The sequence below is a fragment of the Solea solea genome, chromosome 9 (assembly GCF_958295425.1).
Source record: "Solea solea chromosome 9, fSolSol10.1, whole genome shotgun sequence".
NCBI lineage: Eukaryota > Metazoa > Chordata > Actinopteri > Pleuronectiformes > Soleidae > Solea > Solea solea.
In genome coordinates, this window is record NC_081142.1 from 6508234 (window position 1) to 6529447 (window position 21214).

At 38.4% G+C, this 21214-nt stretch overlaps 3 protein-coding genes across 6 annotated transcripts; 1 reads left to right on the plus strand and 2 right to left on the minus strand.

Annotated features, from left to right (window-relative positions):
- Nucleotides 1-49: 49 nt before the first annotated feature.
- Nucleotides 50-6745, minus strand: LOC131465325 (vacuolar protein sorting-associated protein 4B-like). The gene is made up of 11 exons (XM_058637898.1): nucleotides 6553-6745; nucleotides 5488-5599; nucleotides 3860-4010; nucleotides 3414-3472; nucleotides 2494-2613; nucleotides 2250-2406; nucleotides 2023-2171; nucleotides 1849-1930; nucleotides 1514-1733; nucleotides 1206-1346; nucleotides 50-1111 (listed from the first exon to the last, which is right to left on the minus strand). Exons 1-11 carry the CDS (start codon nucleotides 6571-6573, stop codon nucleotides 1010-1012), a joined length of 1314 nt encoding a protein of 437 aa, XP_058493881.1. The 5' UTR covers nucleotides 6574-6745; the 3' UTR covers nucleotides 50-1009.
- An 811-nt stretch (nucleotides 6746-7556) lies between these two features.
- ankrd29 (ankyrin repeat domain 29) lies at nucleotides 7557-15003 on the minus strand. 4 transcript variants are annotated; one of them, XM_058637521.1, is made up of 10 exons: nucleotides 14815-15003; nucleotides 12804-12914; nucleotides 11961-12059; nucleotides 10509-10607; nucleotides 10148-10246; nucleotides 9721-9819; nucleotides 9518-9616; nucleotides 8693-8788; nucleotides 8106-8204; nucleotides 7557-8014 (listed from the first exon to the last, which is right to left on the minus strand). In XM_058637521.1, exons 1-10 carry the CDS (start codon nucleotides 14824-14826, stop codon nucleotides 7928-7930), a joined length of 900 nt encoding a protein of 299 aa, XP_058493504.1. In that variant the 5' UTR covers nucleotides 14827-15003; the 3' UTR covers nucleotides 7557-7927. The 4 variants fall into 4 exon arrangements, with proteins under 4 accessions (XP_058493504.1, XP_058493506.1, XP_058493507.1 ...); XM_058637523.1 differs by having other exon boundaries at nucleotides 12742-12914; XM_058637524.1 differs by having other exon boundaries at nucleotides 12721-12914.
- Nucleotides 15004-16195: 1192 nt separating this feature from the next.
- Nucleotides 16196-21083, plus strand: cts12 (cathepsin 12). Its single transcript, XM_058639022.1, has 8 exons — nucleotides 16196-16235; nucleotides 17405-17550; nucleotides 17638-17757; nucleotides 18373-18537; nucleotides 18631-18852; nucleotides 18940-19108; nucleotides 19672-19777; nucleotides 19874-21083. Exons 1-8 carry the CDS (start codon nucleotides 16205-16207, stop codon nucleotides 19971-19973), a joined length of 1059 nt encoding a protein of 352 aa, XP_058495005.1. The 5' UTR covers nucleotides 16196-16204; the 3' UTR covers nucleotides 19974-21083.
- Nucleotides 21084-21214: the final 131 nt, after the last annotated feature.

The window sequence follows — 21214 nt, forward strand, 5'->3', positions numbered from 1 at the left end:
TATTTTGTGAAACCATGAGACTTTTGTTTAAAGAATATTTAAACAAGTGTAAATGACCACCATCAGCTTTATTTATATAACTAATAAGTAACCTTTACACACAAACCAACACCAAAAGACATGCCCAAATAAATAAAAGGTATATTAGAGATGCAAAGGCAGTACTTTTTAAGTACATAGGGACAATTTATAAATAATTCGACACAAACCTAACCATTTAAGCCTCACAATTGACAAAAGACCCAATAAATGTTTGTATAGACACTGTAACTCAATGTAGCACACATCAAAATTTATAAACGTCAGTCTTGAAAGACTCCTGTTCAACTCCTGTCTCGTGTTCAATTCAGTAACTGTGTCGATAACATACAGAACACCCCGCTTCGTATGTCGGTCTTAAGTGATACTACTTTTTTTAACAGCGTGTGTTTAATTGCACATCTTCAACATTGTGTATTTGAAATAAAAACAACCAGCAAACGGTAACTGATTAAGTGAGTGCAGCCTTTAAAATCTTACAGTGAAAATTCCCTTTTACTAAAATCCAACTCTAAACTAACATGAATATAAATAGTTGGAGGTAAGAAGTGTTGCAAAGGTGCATTTGTCTTTAAAAAAATAAGATTTCTTTTAGTTGTGCAAATATAACCATTGAGTTAAAAGATATGAAACCTTACAAATGAGTAAATTGATTTTTTTAACAACAGTGCTGAAACAGTTGATTGAGTAGTTGATAGACAAAAAAAATGTTAAGTTTTGATCCACAATGAATTATTTTTGTTTACAGAAACAGCAGCAAGTTTGCTGTCAAAACTATTTGCCTGCTTTTCTGTTTTCCGCATCTTACTCCAGTGTTCCATCATAACTCGGATACTTTTGACAAACTGATTAAGAATGTAAGGACGTAGAGAACCAAGAATTTACTGTAGACAAGAAAATCCATAGCAAGTTCTAATCAATCAAAAGAAAAATAAATGCTAGTTGCTGGGAACAGAGAGCGGGAACAGTGCTAGCCTTCTTGACCAAAATCTTCAGTGAACTTCTTCAGCTTCACCAAGTCCTGCTCGTTCACTGTCGGCTTGGTGTTTGTGAGTGACCTCAGCATGTCGTCCTGTGCGGAGAGAACCGCAGAGGTCAAATCACTGTAGTCCTCGAGAAATATTTTTTTATGTGCACACATTTGCCTTCCCAAGTCTTTTTCTTACCATGGTTACAACTGGCTCAAGAAGCTTCTCCCCAGGAACGTCCATCCACGTCATCTCTATGGCGTTGGGATCTCCTGGTGAGCATGGAGTCAGGAGGTCCTCCACCATAACACTCGGATTGTTCCAAGATGATCCCTGAACCTTAATTTGTGTGTTCGACAAAAATAGTTTATATTTAAATTTAAAAGGAGAAAATACATGTACATATTGTACATTCAAATGTATAGTTTTAATGAACATTTTAATGAACAATACTGGAAATCTGCTTCATGATGTTCACCAGCTGCTGCAGGTCGTGTTTTATTCACCTTTTTGAAGTGCGTGGCTGACTGGACCTTGCGAACAGGTTGCATGAGGGCATCCCTGACAATGATGCTGACATCAGCCCCAGAGTAGCCATCTGTCTTTTTGCCCAGGGTGATGAAGTCTGCCTCTGTCAGGCCGTTGGGGGTGGATCCCAGATGCAGTTTGAACATGAATGAGCGAGCGTGCTCCTCAGGCAGAGGGATGTAGATTCGCTTTTCAAACCTGTGACACAAAGAAAAGATCAGCCATTCTGAGGTATTTAAACTCTTAAGACCTGACTAAAAGTTTTTGAACTGTAGCCTTAGAGGTGATCAGGTAGGACCTATTTTTATACAACCTTCTTCTAATTGCAGAATCCAATGTCCATGGTATATTTGTGGCTCCCAGGACCAGGATTCCCTCATTATTATTTCCAACACCTAAGAGGGGAAAAGGCATTTTTCTTCACTTACAATCAAAGTACAGTTTTTCAGTCGTGACCTCAGATTTCCATGTATCTCGTCTCGCTCACCCTGCATCTGAACAAGAAACTCTGTCTTGATTCTGCGCGCCGCCTCACTCTCATTCTCACTCCTGGAGCCACAGAGGGAGTCGATCTCGTCAATGAAAATAATCGATGGTTTGTGTTCCCGAGCTAAAGAGAACAGGTGCTTCACCAGCCTAAAGAAAGACAGATCCTCAGTGTCAGTTTCTCGTATTCACATCACATTACCATCCTGTAAAGAACCAGGACCTCACTTTTCACTTTCCCCCAACCACTTGGACACAAGATCGGAGGAGGAGATGGAAAAGAAGGTGGAGTTGTTGGCCTCTGTAGCTACCGCCTTCGCCAGGTAGGATTTTCCTGTTCCTGGAGGGCCGAAGAGAAGGATCCCCCGCCAAGGAGTTCGCTTTCCTGAATAAAAAAAAGTTGCAATATTATTAATTACTCTACACATGAACACAGTTCTATGACATGGTTTGATGGTGAGTGTTAACAAACCTGTGAACAGATGAGGGAATTTGATAGGCAGGATGACAGCTTCCTTCAAGGCTTCTTTGGCCCCTTCAAGTCCAGCGACATCGTCCCACTTGATGTTTGGCTTTTCCATGACGATGGCGCCTATGAGGGAGGAGTTTGAATGAATCTTCTAATCTACACTTCACAAGCAAACGATCAACAGAAACGCAAAGAAAATACAGCAAAATGGAAAGCCAAGTTTAAATATTTGAAAACAATAGCTTTCAGGATGGAGAATGATGATGAGCTACATAAGCAGTTATTAAGACAAAGGACTGAGATTACATCCAATCATGCTGCTGCAAATTTAATGAGGAAATGATTACGAACAGGGGGAAAAACAGGTAGACACCTTGCACGGCACATTAAACAACAGCAAACAGAGAGGATGATTACAAACATTGAGGATGCTAATGGGAATGTTATTATTGAGCTATAGGAAATTAATACAGCACTTAGGAACCTTTATGAAAATCTTTATAAATCAGAGTAAAATATTAATATTGATATACAGACCAACCTTTTAGACCAAATTAATATCCCAGAGATTTCTGAAGGAAAGTAAGAAAACGCTGGATAAACAACTAAATATAGTTGAAATCTCAGAAGCCACAGGCGCATTGAAGGCAGGAAAAACAGCAGGGCGGGATGACTTATTGACTTATGGTATAAATATTTAAAGACAAACTGAAAGCCCCCCCTCTATACAAGATGTAATTAGAATGCTCGTCTGCCTGCATCTTTGAGAGAACTTTGATTATCCTACTTCTAAAACCAAAGAAGTCTAATACTGAATGTAAGAGTATGCACCCTATAAGCTTAATAATCTTCAAATCTTTTTAGTACCATTGAGACTGTGTTTAACTTCATCATTCTAACTAATAAAATATAGTGTCCCTCACCTGAAAGCTGACTTTGGAGCTTCTTCTTTTCTTGGTCTTCCCCTTCATCACTTTCACTCCTGAATAATTGACATAAACATCCAACATCATTATTTATTGACCTTTATTATACACAAAGCCGTAAACTTTATTAGAGATCTTGTAGTTTCTTAAACGTTTGTGCACATTCTGTGGAGGGTACATAGAAAAGAGTAGGGAAAGTTGAATTATCTGATATATATGTACTATATAAATTGTATAATTACAATTTTTTTTATAAAATCCTCAGTGGTGTAATGTTTAATTCCTGAGATACAGGGGGCTGTACGACGCTGAGAAACACAGCAATGCACCAACTGAAAAATTCCGGTTTTCAAAGTGTAAAACACATAAACAACTGATTACAACTCCAGACCTTTGCCGCTATTCTTCCAAAAAACGAGGAAATAACCTGAAGTACATCTCACCCTTTGTCGCCAGACTGATTCTCTTTGACGGGTTTGGCTGGTGGAGCGCTCTCCTTCTTCTTCAGATAAGTTTTCAGCTGCTCAGCTCTGTCCAGATACTCGGCACACTTCTCCCTGATGCTCACCTTTGCTCGTTCACTCGAAGTCTCATCTGCAGCAACAACACATTAACTGTCATGTGTGATTGCGAGGGCATCTCTCAGCATCAGCAGCTTTGTGTCTAACCTAACACCTGTGTACCATGCACTAACATTAAAGGCAGTGCATGTAAGAAATGTATTATGATAAGATAATAAGACCTAAAATGACACGTGAAAATACGGAAACATAATAATAATGAGGGTGCAGCCAGTATATACACATTCAGATGCAGAAAAAAAATAAACAACAGCATCTGCAGTGGAGATGAGCTTAAATATAAACAGCTTAAAAGAGAAGAGGTGTGGATACTTTTGACCTGGAAATCAGGGAACGTCAGCCGTCTTCAGTTGACACTTAACACATTTAATGTTTTTAACTGTTGCTCTTATTATGTGATACATCTCCACTGGTGCTCTAAAGCAGACACACTTTCACTTTTAATCTCTGCAACAGATAAAAATGGGACAGTTATGTATTTGCATGAACACAGTGTAACGCTGGGTATAAGTGCAGTGTCTTATTTTTGTATTTTGTAAGATCTGGCAACCAACTTCAACCATTCTCTTGCAATGTCTGTTGTAAGTGATTTCAATTGTTTTCTTTTGTTTGTTTAAACTTAGACTTTTGATCTTCAGTATTTAGTAGTACTCTCTTTGTCTTTGTTTTATTTTGTTAATTAAATTGGTAGTTTTGTTCATCATGCTTTCAAGTTTTATTTGGTTAATGATGATAATAATGATTGGTTTGACCTCAAACTATCTTTGTTACTCGTTACTAACAAATTAAATCAGAAGAAGCAGAGTTGGTAATGGTCTGTATTTATATAGAGCCTTTCTAGTCTTGTTGAGCTGCTTTACACTACAGTTTAGCCATTCACACGCTGCAACATGGGGTTAAGTGTCTTGCTCAAGGACACACATAGACTAGCAGAGCCAGGAATCTAACCAACAACCTTCCAGTTGAAAGACAACTCGCCCTACTACTGAGCTACCATTGCTCAATCCTAACTCCTCACTTTTTGAATACTTTCACTTTTTACTTGCATTTTATATCAGAAAATTACTTTAGATACTCGACTACAGTAAATGTCGTATACTTTAAGACTATTACTTAAGTAATAGTATAAAAAGTGACTTCAACTTCTACCAAAGTCGTTTTACTCAAGCAGGTACTTTATATAAGACTACTTAGGTACTTTATACAAGACTGCCCAAAACGACAATTATGTTCCTTTCGTAAGATTCACAGCCACAGTGCAAAAGTGGTCATTTCATTAAATTTAGTGCGACTTTGACTTGAATTTGATTTTAAATTACATTTTGAATTGGGATTGCAGTAACTGTCTTAAACAGTCACTGTTGTACATATTTACATTATGTCGCCTTTAAATAGAGTAAAATTCAAGGCATGGAAATAACACACACACACTCACACATACAAACTCCACACAGAACAAAGGCAGATGTCATTCAAACCAGGTTCCTTACATTTGACAGCATGAAGGAAGTACTGCAGTGCTTGCTGATAGCATCTGAGGGCCTCTTCATAGTTTTTGGCTTTGTCCTCAGCTGCAGCTTTGTTGGCCAAATCTATGGCTTTCTGCAAACAAGACACATTTACACATGATATACGAATGATATAAGGCTATGACAATCAGTAATTATTCACCCTCTCTGGTTATATGGTGTCATACATGTCAACCAGATGAAGGTGTGGTTTATTTATTAAGCATACTTATGTTGGAAATGTTTTACCTAATTTCAAAATATTATTACTATATTATGTTACAGAAATGGCAGTAAAAATAGTCAGAACCATGATTGTCATGATTTGTTTTATGTATTGTGTCGCCATAGTTTGTCATCTTTAAAAAGAGGTTCCCTATGTAGATCAGTTGGGAAACTGGGAAGTTGCAACAAATGTCACTCAATAATGGCTCATAAAACTAGTAGTAAAGCCATTAATTAGTTTCATAAATGGAGAAAAGACCTGAAAGGATATTGGTGGGACCCCCCACAAATACAGATTATATATAACAACAAAATGATAACCAATATTAATAACATAGTACACAAACTGATTAATGTAATGCTGAATAATTACTACTGATATATTACACTGATTTTTGTCATTTTCATAATACTAAATCATATATGTATATATATGTTTGTATAATGAACTGTAAATATATTTATTCATATATATATATACACATGTATATATAAACATAATAATCATATTTTGTTTGTAATGCAGTTTAGTATTTTACTTTAATTTTATTAACACCATCAAACAAGATTTTTCACAATCTGGCAACCCAAACATTTACATTGTCTTTCCCTGATTCACACAGCATTAACAAATGATTAAATAACATGATTTCAAACGTGAGGTATTCCTTTAAAACCTCGACAGCAATTTCAGCTCATCTTTGACGTAATTACTTTTAACTTTATTACGTTTGTAATCACTCAATATTTAAAAAAGGATCTAATGCTAAAAGTTTATTCGTCTTTTTTCCGATGACAAGGCAGAAAAGTTCTGTCACTCACCTGTAAATTACCGCCAGCCATTAGATCACGTAACGTCTGTCTAGATTGAACGTGTCCTTAAAATAAAAGTATGACCAAGCTTTCTCTCTGTCTGTTTACTTGTATTTCATTTTTTTTAAAACCACGCCAATCGGAAAAAAATCTTAGGCTTGTTTCTCTTCCGTATTAAAACGTTGGCTGTCACTTCCGCATAGGTCACGTGACAATGTTATTGTCCTGTTGGGACAGCAGCTGTATTTTCAGATATTTTAATGTGTCTGAAACATACATACATATACATATAATACGGTAATAAATATTTTTATGACATAAAAAAGTGAAAGGTGTTACTTATAACTAACAACTGCCTTGCTTTGATGCTTCAAAGCAATTAAGACAAACCCTTGAACTAAACTCCACAGAAAAAATAAATGTGTGATTTTTAAACTCATTTCGTCCACTGTTGATTGAGGATATTTTGTTTGCGATTGTGGCCTAAACACAAGATTGAAAAAAGATGAAACAACATTACATAAAGGAACGTTTTTAGATAAGGACTTTATCAGTGCCACTGTTTACATTCACCAGCCACTTCTTCAGGTGTTACGTGTACCTAATGAAGTGGCAGGTGAGGTATTTTGCTGCTGGAGCTTTAAGGTTGGATGTATTGTGCGTTGAGGTTTTCTGTATGCCTTTGTTGCAACAAATTGCTGTTTGAGTAACTTTTCTTTCGGTTCAAACCAGTCTGGTTATTCTGCTCTGACAGACATCAACAAAGTATTTTCACCCAGAGAAATGTCACTCACTGGAATTATCTTCGTAAACCCTTGAGATAGATGTACATACATCCAGGTAGAAAAGCAGTTTCTGAAAAACTCAGAAACCATGCCACGTTCAAAGTTAATTAGATTCTATCAAATATCTTCATATATCTTAAATATCTTTCTATTAAACATCTCATCATTTAGCAGTTGTATATACAGAATGTACAAAAACCAAAATAAACCCTCATTCAAACAAATGAATTCACACAGCCACTGTTGAGTTTATTAACAAATTTACACTTTATTACATTTATTAAAAAGGCAAAGAAATAGTGTGCAAAAAATATCAAAAAATATTACAACACCTGGGTGGGGGGTAAACAAAAATAAATGCAAATATTATATAACACCAGCGTAAAGGAGACGATGCATCTGGGAGACGGATCCATTTTGGTTGCACATTACTTTGCTCAGAATTTAGTCCGGGTTTATTCAACATGTGGCAGCAATCAAAAGCAAAGCACCATATACAGTACAGGTTGTATTTCAGTCAGTTTGATATACTTGTTGCATTATTTTCCCCCCTCACACGGATGTGGTGCAAGCGAGAAGGAAGGACGGGGTCTGGATTGTCAACAGCTGTCTCTGTTAGAGATTTTTGGATGTAAAAGTTGAAGGATGCGATCGCTCTTTGTGAGATCTGCAGGGAGTTCATTATGCTGTAAAACACACATGAGAACACAGTGAATGAGTCGAGGTTTCCGACTGTTCTGTGTTCACCTTCTCATCTGTCAACTCTCAAAGCCTTGCCTTATTTGGCAGCGTGGGGTCGGCGTTGGCACCGAGCAGCAGCAGAACAGTCTGCAGATTTCCTCCCATAACAGCAGCATGAAGGGCAGTGGAGCCATTCTGGAAACAACAATGTCAAACAGTGTGGACTCAAAGCTAATGGCATGCTGTATATTCCGCTCACAGATAAAAACTATTTGAAATATGCTCTTTTATCCTGTGTCAAAGGAAAACATGATACTGGGAAACGATATGAGAAGAGAAGATGGATGCTACTCTCATGTCTAACATATGCCTATACAGTACATTGAATACTAGGGATGCCCAATATTATCAGCAAGATATCTTTTAAATGCTTCAAACTGGATTATTGGATATCAGCAAACATGGCAAGATCCACCGGCATCGGTTATTGGCCCAAGCACTGGCAAAAACGCCAATATCATGCCTCTCTATTGAATACCATAACATATATCCTGGTTCTATATGATACAGATTGAACTAATGAGATACAACAGCTGGTACCCAGTGTCTTCCTGTTGTTAAAGCAACATTTGGACTACAAACAACTATAAACTAGAGACAGAGACAGTGACAGTGTCCTCTACCTTAAGACGGCCAAGTGAAGGAGAAAACTTGAGGAGCTCCTCAATGACACTGCTGTGTCCCTTTAAAGCTGCTTTGAATAATGCTGTTGATCCATCCTGAAGAGAAAGAAAAATAATGATAATGACTAATTGTAGATAAATCACCACACTGGATTGCTTGCCTCTATATAGAATGGTCTTCATCCCCTGTGAAAGAGTTAAACGTGTATTTATTGAAACTTAACTACCACTTGGGTGCTGTGGAATCATGCCACAAACTGAGAGTAAACCAAAACTGTTTGAGCAATGAGGTGAAAGAAAGAGACATTACCGAAAAGGTAGTAGTGAAATATTATTGGTTCCCACTGCCATTAAACATGGTAAACCGAGTCTCCCCATCCGTTAATTGCACAACTGTCCAACAGTTCACTTGACAGGCTTCCATGTATGTGATGTTGAGGCAGATGAAATCTGAGATGCAGGTACTGAAGTAGTAATGATTAAATGCCTGATTCAGTGGTTAGCATTTGTGCCACACAGCAAGAAGGTCCTCAGTTTGGATCCCAACCGGTGGACTTTCACGTTCTCCTCATGTCTATGTGGGTTGTTTATCTAGTGGTTGGATTCATGCAGAATATGGGTTCTGAGTGTTGAAAAGTGAACTGTTTCTGATTGTTTTTTGTTATTTTACACTATATGTACATTCAGTTCTATGAGTCAGTTTGGCACTACATGTAAGCTGCTGACTAGTCGTATGTGGGTTAAAATAAATACATAAAAATGAATGAACTAAACACTTTATGTGTGTTTTTTATGTGCTTTATCAATTCTAAATGAACAACCCACTTGTCTGTCAGCATCCCGATCCGCACCACGCAGGAGCAGCACCCTCACCACCTCACCGTGTCCCATCTGAGCTGCCATCCACAGGGGGGCAGTGCCATCCTGGACAACATGAAGACAGCATGGGAAATATAAGAGAAGCTGAGAGCTAGAGGGACAATGGGCCTGTGTCCGCCCTTAAATCCCAAAACAGGCGAGGACATTACCTCCCTCACTTGGTTAACCTTGGCACCAGATGCAAGCAGCTGACGAATCACAGTCACATGACCCTCTTGAGCGGCGAGGAACAGAGGCGTGGCACCATCCTAAAACATAAAAGAACCATCTCGTAGACGAGGCCACATTTGTCTCTTGTACTCGCTGTCTGACAGATAATATCCCTGCTGAGTGAAAGTGTATTTATACAAAATATAATACTATAATTTCATGAATACAAGTTTGTGCTGTTTGGTAGTTTTCCACATCCTGATCCTGATGTATGTCAGTCAGGTCTGACTCAGCGGTCTGCAGAAACCTGAGCAACCAGATTCCTGCTGCTGGGACAATGCAATGCAAGAAGCTCTCAGACTAGGAGGCTTAACACGAGGCCACGTCTGACAGTGAGAGGAGACAAAGAGAGATACACCTGCTTACATTCAACTGCTCATGAATGTTGGCTCCATTCTTTAGCAAGATCTCCACCACCTTGGAGTGTCCATACTGTGCAGCGGCAGTGAGAGCCGTGCCACCATCCTGCCACAAAACAACAACAAAAAAATAAATAATAACGAGAGAATTCAACCAAAAACACAGATAATCAGCCCTGTGAGCTACAGGAAGAACATATCTAAGGCCTTCAGAGGGAAGCCTGAGGATGAGGCTCTTCTGTGCATCACTTTTGTCTCCTTATCTCTTCAGGAAACACTATGAATCACAGTCTGAGATGATAGATAGTATCGGCCCATTGTCTGTCACAGTCAACACTAACAGTGTGTCAATGAATTCTGTGGCATACCTTTGTCTGGAATTCAGTGGAGGCACCAAATTCAAAGAGGAGCTTCACAATCTCATGGTAGCCCTGCTGGGAGGCGAAGAACAGGGCAGTGGAACCTGTCTGGAGAGGACGATGTGAGAAGATACTGCTGTTGTAATTTCACTTGACCTTGACTCCCACTTTTTATCACTGAAATATGGTACTAAATAGACTATTATCAAATCCAGGCCCTGGTTAGGAGTCTCCTTGGATTTCCAGGCAGTCTGCAACTTTTTTTTTCAACAAGAAGGTTTCTTTTATTAGATAAGATTAGATTGGACACCCAGAACATTTACTTGTTATAGTTTACAGAATAAGCTATACAAACAATAAAGTAGAAATATAAAAAAAAATGCACGAAATACAAATAAAATATGAAACATATTTACATAATGAAGAATATAGATCTTTCACTATGAAAAGTGGCGTAAAAAGGTGCGGTGGTACAGTATTATTACACAGATATACTTCACTTTCTATACTGATAATAAAAATGTATGACAGATAAATAATTACTAGGATGCACAAAGTCAAAAGGTTAAACTACATTTTAAAAAACAAGGAATAACAGGAAGACTGAAAATGAACAATGCACAAATGCACAAGAGACAGATCTGTTTAGTCAGTACAAAGTGTTAAAAACAATTATTAACAGTTCCACAGGTCACGATCATACAGCAGAGCTTAACTTAACTTAGCTCACAGACAGGAAAAAGGCCACAGCTCTGTCAGAAGCCAAAAAACCCCATCCACTTGTCAGCACCTCTAAAGCTCACACAGTAACACGTCATATCTCATTTGTCTAATCTCTAAAAATCACAGTCTAAAACATGGCAGGATGTGCTTTTATGCAAGGACTATGTGCTATGTGTCTATTTCTCAGTGAGGAGCAGTGACTTCAGCTCATTATCTGCCAACGTTCGTTGATTCCACATTCCTTGTGACGCTAAACCCGCATTATTATTATTGTTATTTTGTTTCTGTAAGGTTATTTTCCCATCACGTAATTTAAAACAATTCAATTTACATATGGCAAAGGCTACAATGATTGTTCTATACCCATTTAAAATGTAGAAAGAATGTATACCTTGTATTGGAACATAACAGTTAATATTTAGATGGTAATCATCCGTATTTTCTTCTTTAAGTTTGATTGCAATTCAAATCACAATATACTGCATGTATATATACACCCAAATTCTTCAGTCCTAGCATATGCCTAGTAAGTTTACATCAATGTGCAACATTTAGCATCTTTATAAATACTTTAACTCATATTGAGTACCTCATACTTTTATCTAACTCAAGCACTGAAGTTATTTTTTAAATGCAATTATGTTGCCACTTTGGTAAAAGTGCTGAGCATGGTGAGCTCAGTAATCACATTATTTTTCAAACAATTATAATAAAGCTCTCTTACTGCAGTCATCTTACCTCCCTCTGGTAGTTGATGTCAGCTCCTTGCATAATGAGTTCTTTGACACACTCATAATGGCCGCTGTATGACGCCACCATCAGTGCTGTAGTTCCATACTGAAAGGAAACATGTCAACATTAGATGCCATTTGTCAGGAAACCTGCTCTACATGTGCTGATGAAGCTATAAAATGAATGCATATGTTCCAAATGAACACATGAAATGCCCACCGTTTTGTTGTGGAGGGGAAAAGAAACACATAGACGTGAAATTGTGATGCACACCCTCAACCAAACACACACACACAGTCTGATGTCCATGTATTCAGAGAACACATTGACTTACATTCTGGAATTTTCTGGAAACATGCACTTACCTTAACCATAACTACCCTACCCTCATCCTAACCATACAACATGTCTTCATCTTCAAATGTATTCATTTATGTTCAGGGGACTTGCTTTTTGTCCCCATAAAGAAGACAAATCCCCATAAAGTGACCATGTGTAAACAGATTTAAGTCCCCACAACATGTGCAATACCTACAACACACACAAACTAGTTTTTATATCTTAGTGAGGACACATCATAGACATAACGCATTCCCTAGCCCCTTACCCCAACCTTAACAATCACAACTAACCCTAAGGTAACGGTAACTAAAACCAGGTCTTAACCCTGAAAAGGCCCTTTAAAATTGTGGGGCCCTGACAAAGATAGGTTTGTATGTTATTTTGGACCTCACAAAGATATAAATATAAGTAAACACACACACACACCAAACCTCTGTCTTCCTACCACGGGTGGGTTATGGTTAAAACGTGCAGCTGAGCAGAGCCAGGTACATGCAGTGTTCCTACACTGTCTCTGCAGTCTGCGTCCACGCGGCCGCTGTTGAGCAGCAGCTGAAGAAGAGCCAAGTTCCCTTTCCGAGCTGCCCAAAACACAGCATTAGCCAGGGGTGTTTCCTTCTGTAGAGTGAATACACAAAACAAAACACTGACCTCAAACCACTATTACTGCATTATACTGTCCACACACTGACAACAGAGCACGGAGAATAAAAACAGGAGAGAGTAGAATGGGAGTGTATTGGTTAAAAGTGTGTGTGGTTATGAATGAGAGGCAGATCAAGTGTCTGCAGACAAACATCCATAAGCAATACTTACCAGACCATGACCTTAACCACACACCCAACATTCAGACTTTTGACTAGTAATCAGTTATAGAGAAATGCACATCAGTGCTTTAACCCCTGACCCTATCCATCAAACCTCAACTCCTCACCTGAGCCTAACTTAAAGGTCCAGTGTTAAAGGTCCATTATTTCACCAATGATATTTAGGTGAAATCTATATTAATATTGGGAGCTGGGTCAGCTCTGTCAAGGCCTCCATTTTGGCCCACAATGTTTTTACACAACAATGTTTAGCCCACAATGGAAAAACTAAACATCTTTTGAGTTTTGATGCCAACTGAAGGCAACATGAGTTCACCAACACACTTGAAAGGGAAGAGTGAGGTGAGGGATCACCAATACATGTTGCTAAATTTTACACACTATACCTTTAACCACTTTAACCCTTAGAACACAGAGCATTTTGGGTGCTTTTTTCCAATACTATGTTTAAACGTACAGTATATACAGAGGCTACAAGAATGTGCAATATAGAGTTTCTTATATCCTTTTTTTCAGTACAACCTAGGCAATCTGATGGGAAAAAATGGATTTGGAGCAAAAAGTACTCAAAATGTTTAAAATCAGATTGAATTTGTGGAATTTGGGAATACGTCACAGTTCAAAGTTCACTTGTCTTGTTTTTTATGAACAAAAAGAAAAGATCCGCGCCGCATGAGCACTAAGGGTTAAAATTGCCCTGAATGCTTCTCTGCCTCTCTGGATATTAAAAAAACCAAGAACTATGCTTCTCAGATTTATCTGATTATGAGCAATTGAGGGACCAGGAGGGTCACGCGGTTGGTGTAGTTGTTAACCCTCTTTTGCCTTTAGACTCTGGTTCACGACCCGGTCAGAACAAGGGCTTTTCTGCATGGAGTGTGCATGTTCTCCCCGTGTTTGTGTGGGTTTTCTGCGGGTTCTCCAGTTTCCTTCCACAGTCCAAAAACATACAGATTTGGGGATTAGGTAAACTGGACACTCTAACTTGACTGTAGGTGTGAGTGTGAGAGTGGATGGTTGTTTGTGTGTATGTGGCCTTGTGATGGACTGGTGTCCTGTGCAGGGTGTACCCCGCCTTTTGCCCTGTGTCAGATGGGATTAGCACCAGTGGCCCCCACAAACCTTATGTGGAGGATAAAGCAGCAGAAGAGTGAGTGAGTGAGTCATGATATTAAACTTAATTCTAACCTTAAATCTAAAACATACGTCTTAACTCTCAAAAAGCCTTTTCAAGTACCACAGTGTGTCCTCACAACTACAAACATGATTCATCCTAACTTCAACCTGTTTATTAGAAAGGAGGTTAGGACCAGGACCCTATGATGAGTACTGGTCAACGTTTATACAAGGTAACAACAGTGTATGTATATATCATATACATACAATCCATATTCAGTGATTGTCTAGTTGACCCATTTTTTTTAACAAAAAAAAAAAGTCTTCCAGAACCATAATCAGTTAATACCTAAACACATTCTTACTTAACCAGGTTCAATCTTATTAGGACCAGGACTAGGTCACCATGACGTCTCCTGATCCTGATAAGATCAGTGTTCAAAGATAATAACCTTTAAAGATTACAAGTATATTTATACCTGCACACACACACACACAAACACACACAGTCAGATTGTATAACAGGCCCTGGGCGAAGCGTGCAAAGCATGATGGAGGCAAAAACGCTGCTTTACCTTAAAAGACATGGTGCAGACCTCACTCACTCGTGACTCATGTTTCTTCCTGCGCACTCACTCATTAGAGACGACGCTGAGCTGAGCGACACTCGCCTGTTTTTGCCGCACTGTGTCTGGGTGTTGGCGGCGGCCGTCCCCAGCCTTAATAACAGACAAGCAGCTGAGCTGAGCTCATCCTCTGCAGTCAGTGCTGCAAGCAAACGGGTAGCTCTGCATGCCAGCAGGGGGCGCCACTGAGCACAAGCACAACCATCCTTCAGAGAGTGGAGACAGGAGGAAGGAAACCAAGGTGACACACAGTGTAAATTTAGATACAGACCTCAGGTATAAAGTTAGAGTATGTAATTGCGCCAGTTTTGCTGCTTTTATCAGATTAGATGAAAGTTGAAGCGCATTGTAGATAAGACAAAGCAAGATAAGATTTAATTGACATTACAGTGCAAAGGGTAGTGGCAAATGCAATTAAATATAAAAGAGAATATAAATAAGAACAGAAACAGATGGTTCCTTGTCAAGTTTAGAACGTCTTTGCTGTTCACAGAGTAATTTTTACCCACTAAAAGTCTCCCAAATTGAGCACTTTGTACTCATTTTACATTATTTGACATTAACATTATATGGTGTTATTGTCTTATTGTAATTTGGATAAGTTGACTTTGTTGGTGTGTATTTTTGTTGCTGCTGCCACTTGGAAAAGAGATTTTCCAAGTTTACCATTAAAAAGTCCCAAAAATGTTTTAAATGTTTTAAAATTGCCGTTTGTAGATGGACCCTGAAGTTTAGGAAGTATTTGCCATTCACAACAATATTTCCCCACTAATGTCTCACCAACTGAACATGTTGAACACAGATTTTTACTTGCTTAATTTTATATATAGACATTTGTTAAATTACAGTAAAAGAGAGAGAGAATTAAATGAATTAAAATGTGTGAATCAACATTTTCAACCCTTTACATTGATAAAACAATAAGTAAAGCAATACATTTCTTCATAATCCTTTCTCAGGTTTAACTTCTTTTGGATTTTGAATGCAAACATTTAAATTGCAATGCAGTATTTTAACATGAAATGACTGGTATTTTGATGTTGTAATGGATCTGTGTACTTTCTTCGACCACTGATTTTGGAAAGTCACATTTCAGTTGTTGTGTTCAATTCTAAACTAGTATTTGAAAGATTTACCAAATTGCAGCTTTCACTCTCTCTAAAGGATAATGAGGTATTACCGAGGAGGAGCAGGGGACGCATCTTATTTTTGTTGACTAATATCCTTCTCAGGTGTTTCAAAGTGTTGATTTAGGGATTTTGTAAAAGTATAGTGGAAGCATGTACTTATTGCAAAGCTTTATAAGGAAGGTAGGCTGCGAGTCTGCTGCTGTACGAACATGGGGAAAAAACAGCATCAAGTCAACGCAGGTAAGCTGGTCAAGACTTCTTCATTTAAAGAACTAAAAAATGAATCTTAAATGTCCTAAGGTTTGACACAAACTTTGAGACTGTGGCTTTAACATGAACTAATTAAGTCAATGAAAGTCTAATCGAATACTTTTTGTTATTTAAAATCATGTATAACTTATTTGTGTAGTATGATGTCAGTTCTGTCATAAAAAATAACTTTTTTCTGTCTTAAAACATGTTTTTTTGCAACATGTTTGCAGCACTGTCTTCACAAATGAGGATTTAAATGTTGTAGCCACAATTTTACTGAAAACACGGATCAAATTTATTAACAGTATAAAAAGTGTGAAGTCCGTGCAGGGGGAAGATGTGTGATGTTTTAACTTAAGGTGGGAATTGTGCAACACATTCATTTCCATCAGTGTGCAGTGAAACAACAACAACTTTCATATGTATAAATTGTAATGTTTTATCCTTTATGTTGTGCTATTTACTTGTTTACTTGCATAACGGACTTTGTTCTGCTTTATGTTTGTTTGTATTATTGGTTTACTATATCCTGTATTATGCTCACAAGGGAATGCTGATTTCTTAGCCCCTAGAGGTTTTCTTTCATCATTTCATGAACATTTTACTGCCACTGTCCCTTTTTTTTTTAGAACACACAGAGCATTTTGCCTGCTTTTTTCCATGACTATGTTTAAACATACAGTATATACAGAGGATATAAGAATGTACAACATAGAGTGTCTTATATCCTTTTCTTTTCAGCACATCAACCAATCTGATGGGAAAAAAAATCATTTTCACCAACTTTAGAAACATACCTGAGCAGGAAGTACTCAAAAGGTTTAAAATCGGATTGAATTTGTGAAATTTGGAAATACATCACAGTTCAAAGTTCACTTCTGAACAATTATTGCTACTTTAAATCACTACTAAAAATGCGATATACTTAGAATGAATCTACAACACATGAGAAGCATTTTTTAAAGCCTGAATATGTGACCTATAAACACACACACACTCATGCCCATATAAGGAGTTGTGCATTATTCCCATGGCAAATTATCATGGGTGCACCTGCGGCACAGATCTTGAAATTAGTGTAGCATTAGTTATTCCATGGAGTACATTATACATGACAAAGCAGAAGCATGAAAACAACAAATCTCTTGTGCTTGAAGGTCAGCAGTGCAGCCTCCTGCTGAGGGCAGCGCTGCTCTCTGTCCTGCTGTGCGGTCCTAAGCATGTGGCGTCAGACTCAGACGAGGTCGTTTTCACTGAGTGGGAGATCTGGAAGAGCAGCCACGGCGTAAGCTATGACGACATGGTGAGCCCAACACTGAGGAACAGGGAACGCACGTGGGCTTTTTCCGTCACCTGAGCTCATGTCCATGTTTTGTGTGATACTGTTCAGGACGACATGCAAAGAAGGGTCATCTGGGAGGACAACAAGCAGAGGATTGAAGACAATAATCAAAGGTTTTTTACAGGGATGAGGTCATTCACTATGGCCATGAACAAATATGGAGACCTGGTAAGAACCTTTCCCACCCTGATTTCCCAACACATATCTATCTCTATATTGACCTCAGTCTGCTCCTTGTGCTGGTCCCAAACCCTGATAAATGGGAGGGTTGCATCAGGAAGGACATCCAACATAAAAATCTCTGCCAAATCAAATGTGCAGATCATCTACACTCAACAAACTAACATTGTAGTTGACTGCTTCTGGATTTGCTGAATGTTGGTGTTTTTTGAGCCAGAGCTGATTGCTTATCCTCAGCATTCTGTGTGTATCCTCTGATTTTTTTTAATCATTGGGATATTCTGGGATGTGAATTTGGCCTTTTGAATTTGATCACGTTGAATATTAGAATCTGTAAACAACTGAAAAGGAGATATTTGAAATTAGAATTAAAAAAACATCAAACAAATTATTTAATTTTGAAACTCTGGTGTGATAGATTCACTTATTCATTTATTCTTATTCTTTTTACAATAATAAATAATAATAAAAAATCCACAGTCTACAGACATTGAAACTGAGACTAGCACCCAGTTCACTATTAATATGTTTAATCGATAACCTCAAAGCTTTGCTCTTTAGTTATGAGTTTTTAAACCGTTATTAAACTTATTTTCCATATAGACAGGACAAGAATACCAGGTTATGCAAGGTGCCATGATGGACGCCCGCTTTGTAAAGCGAGGTCCAACGGCCTCTGCCCAGCGGCTGCGTCATAATGCTAAGAATTTAGATGCTACGTTTGTTGACTACAGGAACCTGGGTTATGTCACTGAGGTGAAAGACCAGGTAAGACATTCTTACAGCCACAGTAGCTTTTTCTTTAAGAGTTAAAAATGAACACACTAAAAAAAGAATCTATGTTTTAAATGATCCAAACAGGGTTACTGTGGCTCATGCTGGGCCTTCAGCACTACAGGAGCCATCGAAGGACAGATATACAAAAATACAGGTCAGCTCGTCTCCTTGAGTGAGCAGAACTTGGTCGACTGCTCCAAACCGTACGGCACCTACGGCTGCAGCGGAGCCTGGATGGCGAACGCCTACGATTACGTGGTGAACAATGGGCTGCAGTCGACCAGCACGTACCCTTACACTTCAGTGGTGAGGCCGCTGCCTTCATCAGAACAGCTAAAACACTCACAGTTGTATTCTGTTTCCAGCCCAGTCACTCTGGTTTTGTGTGTACAGGATACTCAGCCCTGTTATTATGACGGCAGACTTGCAGAGGCTCATATTAAAGACTACAGGTTCATACCCAAAGGAGACGAGCAGGCCCTGGCTGACGCTGTGGCAACCATTGGTCCAATCACAGTGGCCATTGATGCAGATCATTCCAGCTTCCTGTTCTACAGCTCAGGTTAATTCTCATCATTGTTTCCCTTGATTCTGCCTCTGTTTAATCCTTCATCTGAAAACATGCTCTGTCAAGCAAAACTATCAGACTTGACTGAGGGATTGTGTGTGTGTATACAGAGGGCAGCACACGGGTGTGAGGTGGGAGGGCAATAATTGTTTATCCCATCAAACTTTTCATGGACACTAATCCTTTTGCAGCATCTCAGTTTACTACGGTCCGTCTTGACATAAAGCAAATCACTTCCTGTGTGCAGCATGGGATGACACCACTCACCAGGCAACAAGAGATGGAAACACTGAGGCAGTTGTTTGGAGCTGATTTAAATTTTTTCTATTTTCTATTTCTATTCTATTTTCTTTATTTGTTGGTGGAGAACAACCTGTTACTAAAAGTAAAGTGAAAATTGGACTTAAATCCATCAGGTGACCACAAACCAAATAACCAAATAAAATAAATGTGGGTAAAAGCAGGACGTGTGTAAGTGCCACATATTGACAAAGGGTAAACAAACTAAAACAGGATAATATTATTTTAGTTAATAGTGGTTTGAATTTAACCTGCAGGAATATACGAAGAGCCCATGTGTAATCCCAACAACCTGAGTCACGCTGTATTGCTGGTTGGTTACGGCTCTGAAGGAGGTCAAGACTACTGGATCATAAAAAACAGGTCAGACCAACTCTGTGCATCAAATATTACATTTTGTTATAGAACATGTACAAATGTTCATTTTAATGAATGCTTTTTTTCCTTTTTCTTTCATAGCTGGGGATCCAGTTGGGGTGAAGGCGGCTTCATGAGGATGATCCGGGACGGCAGAAACACTTGTGGCATTGCGAGCTATGCGTTGTATCCAATCCTATGATTCAGAGTCAAACTTTAATGCTGAACCTCTGTGGTCTGTCAGTGATGCTCCAAAAAAAACCCCAAAATTACTTATATCGCTCTAAAGTCGTCCATATTCTTTACAAACAAAAGCTTTCTGACAGTGAAGGTGTTTTGTGGAAAGATGCTCATCTTTGTACAGTGAACACAGCTTCTCTCAGGGACGTAGTACAAACACACACACACACACACACACTCACTATTCAGCCTGTGGAATGTTTTTTTGGATTAGTCAAACTCACCAGCTGTGGACTGAAGTCATGTATTTTCCCCTCTCATCCAGTATTGTGGCCAATGTATTGTTAGATAGATGCATACATTACAATAAACAATTAAAATTTAGGGCATTTAGCGCAGAGGCTCTAATCCTATCAGAAGGAAAATTAGTTGGCAGTGATTGTGGGAGATAGTGGATTTGCATATTTGCATAATAGACATGGATATTACATAATCCACACATTTGTATTGAGTTTCATTTTGGTAAACGATGACCCTTTTTGTCTAAACAGTAAAACCTTTATAATAAAGCATCTTGACAGTGTTGAACTGAGAGTTTTATGTTGGAAAGGCTGTGAGACGAGAGTAACTGACTCAACTTAATCACAGACATAATTATGTTCCTGTTAGAAACCAAGCTCGAAAATGGAAATTAAAATGATCATCAATCCTGAAAAATGAAATTCACTGAGGACTTAATTCTGCTTTTACAACAGTAGTTATAGAGGTTTATTTCCTTTTCCAATGAGGGTTAATCTCTTCGTGCCTCATCATGTTATGAACATGCTTTAACTATCAATGGCTGCTTTCACAAGATAAATAATCTTGCTTTTTTTATGATTCCAGTATCACTTTTTCATGCAAATGACTTAAGAGACAAAATAAGCTAAATGTTCAGATCATGTTACATCTTAAGACTTATATAAAGGGTGGTGGTGGTGGTGGTAGTGGTGTAAATCTGGGGGCCTAAATGTGTTTCAGGCTTCATTTTGAACCAAACGTAATACAATATGTTTACTTTCAATGCAAAAAAAGTGATAAATGAAATGAAACCTCATGGACTGACTGATAATAAAGGGATTTCCTTCTGTCATATTGTCTGCACATTGTTTTTTTTACAACCACATACACTTTTCTCACTTTATTAAGCTCTACTGCTTCTTACAGACCATCATTTCTACAAGTACAACCACACCTCACTGAACTTTGAACCAATCGTGGCGA

What these genes read in the sequence shown, in the direction of transcription:
- LOC131465325 (XM_058637898.1), bottom strand. Translation starts at nt 6,573, where the DNA reads ATGGCTGGCGGTAATTTACAG. An exon ending in GATTCTGCAATTAGAAGAAG is followed by an intron (nt 1,734 to 1,848) that starts GTTGTATAAAAA and finishes TTTGTGTCACAG; the next exon opens with GTTTGAAAAGCGAATCTACA. An exon ending in TTGAGCCAGTTGTAACCATG is followed by an intron (nt 1,112 to 1,205) that starts GTAAGAAAAAGA and finishes CTCTCCGCACAG; the next exon opens with GACGACATGCTGAGGTCACT.
- cts12 (XM_058639022.1), top strand. Translation starts at nt 16,205, where the DNA reads ATGGGGAAAAAACAGCATCAAGTCAACGCAG. An exon ending in TCACTGAGGTGAAAGACCAG is followed by an intron (nt 18,538 to 18,630) that starts GTAAGACATTCT and finishes TGATCCAAACAG; the next exon opens with GGTTACTGTGGCTCATGCTG. An exon ending in CGTACCCTTACACTTCAGTG is followed by an intron (nt 18,853 to 18,939) that starts GTGAGGCCGCTG and finishes TTGTGTGTACAG; the next exon opens with GATACTCAGCCCTGTTATTA.
- ankrd29 (XM_058637521.1), bottom strand. An exon ending in AGGTTAACCAAGTGAGGGAG is followed by an intron (nt 9,617 to 9,720) that starts GTAATGTCCTCG and finishes CATGTTGTCCAG; the next exon opens with GATGGCACTGCCCCCCTGTG. An exon ending in CTTCACTTGGCCGTCTTAAG is followed by an intron (nt 8,205 to 8,692) that starts GTAGAGGACACT and finishes TGTTGTTTCCAG; the next exon opens with AATGGCTCCACTGCCCTTCA.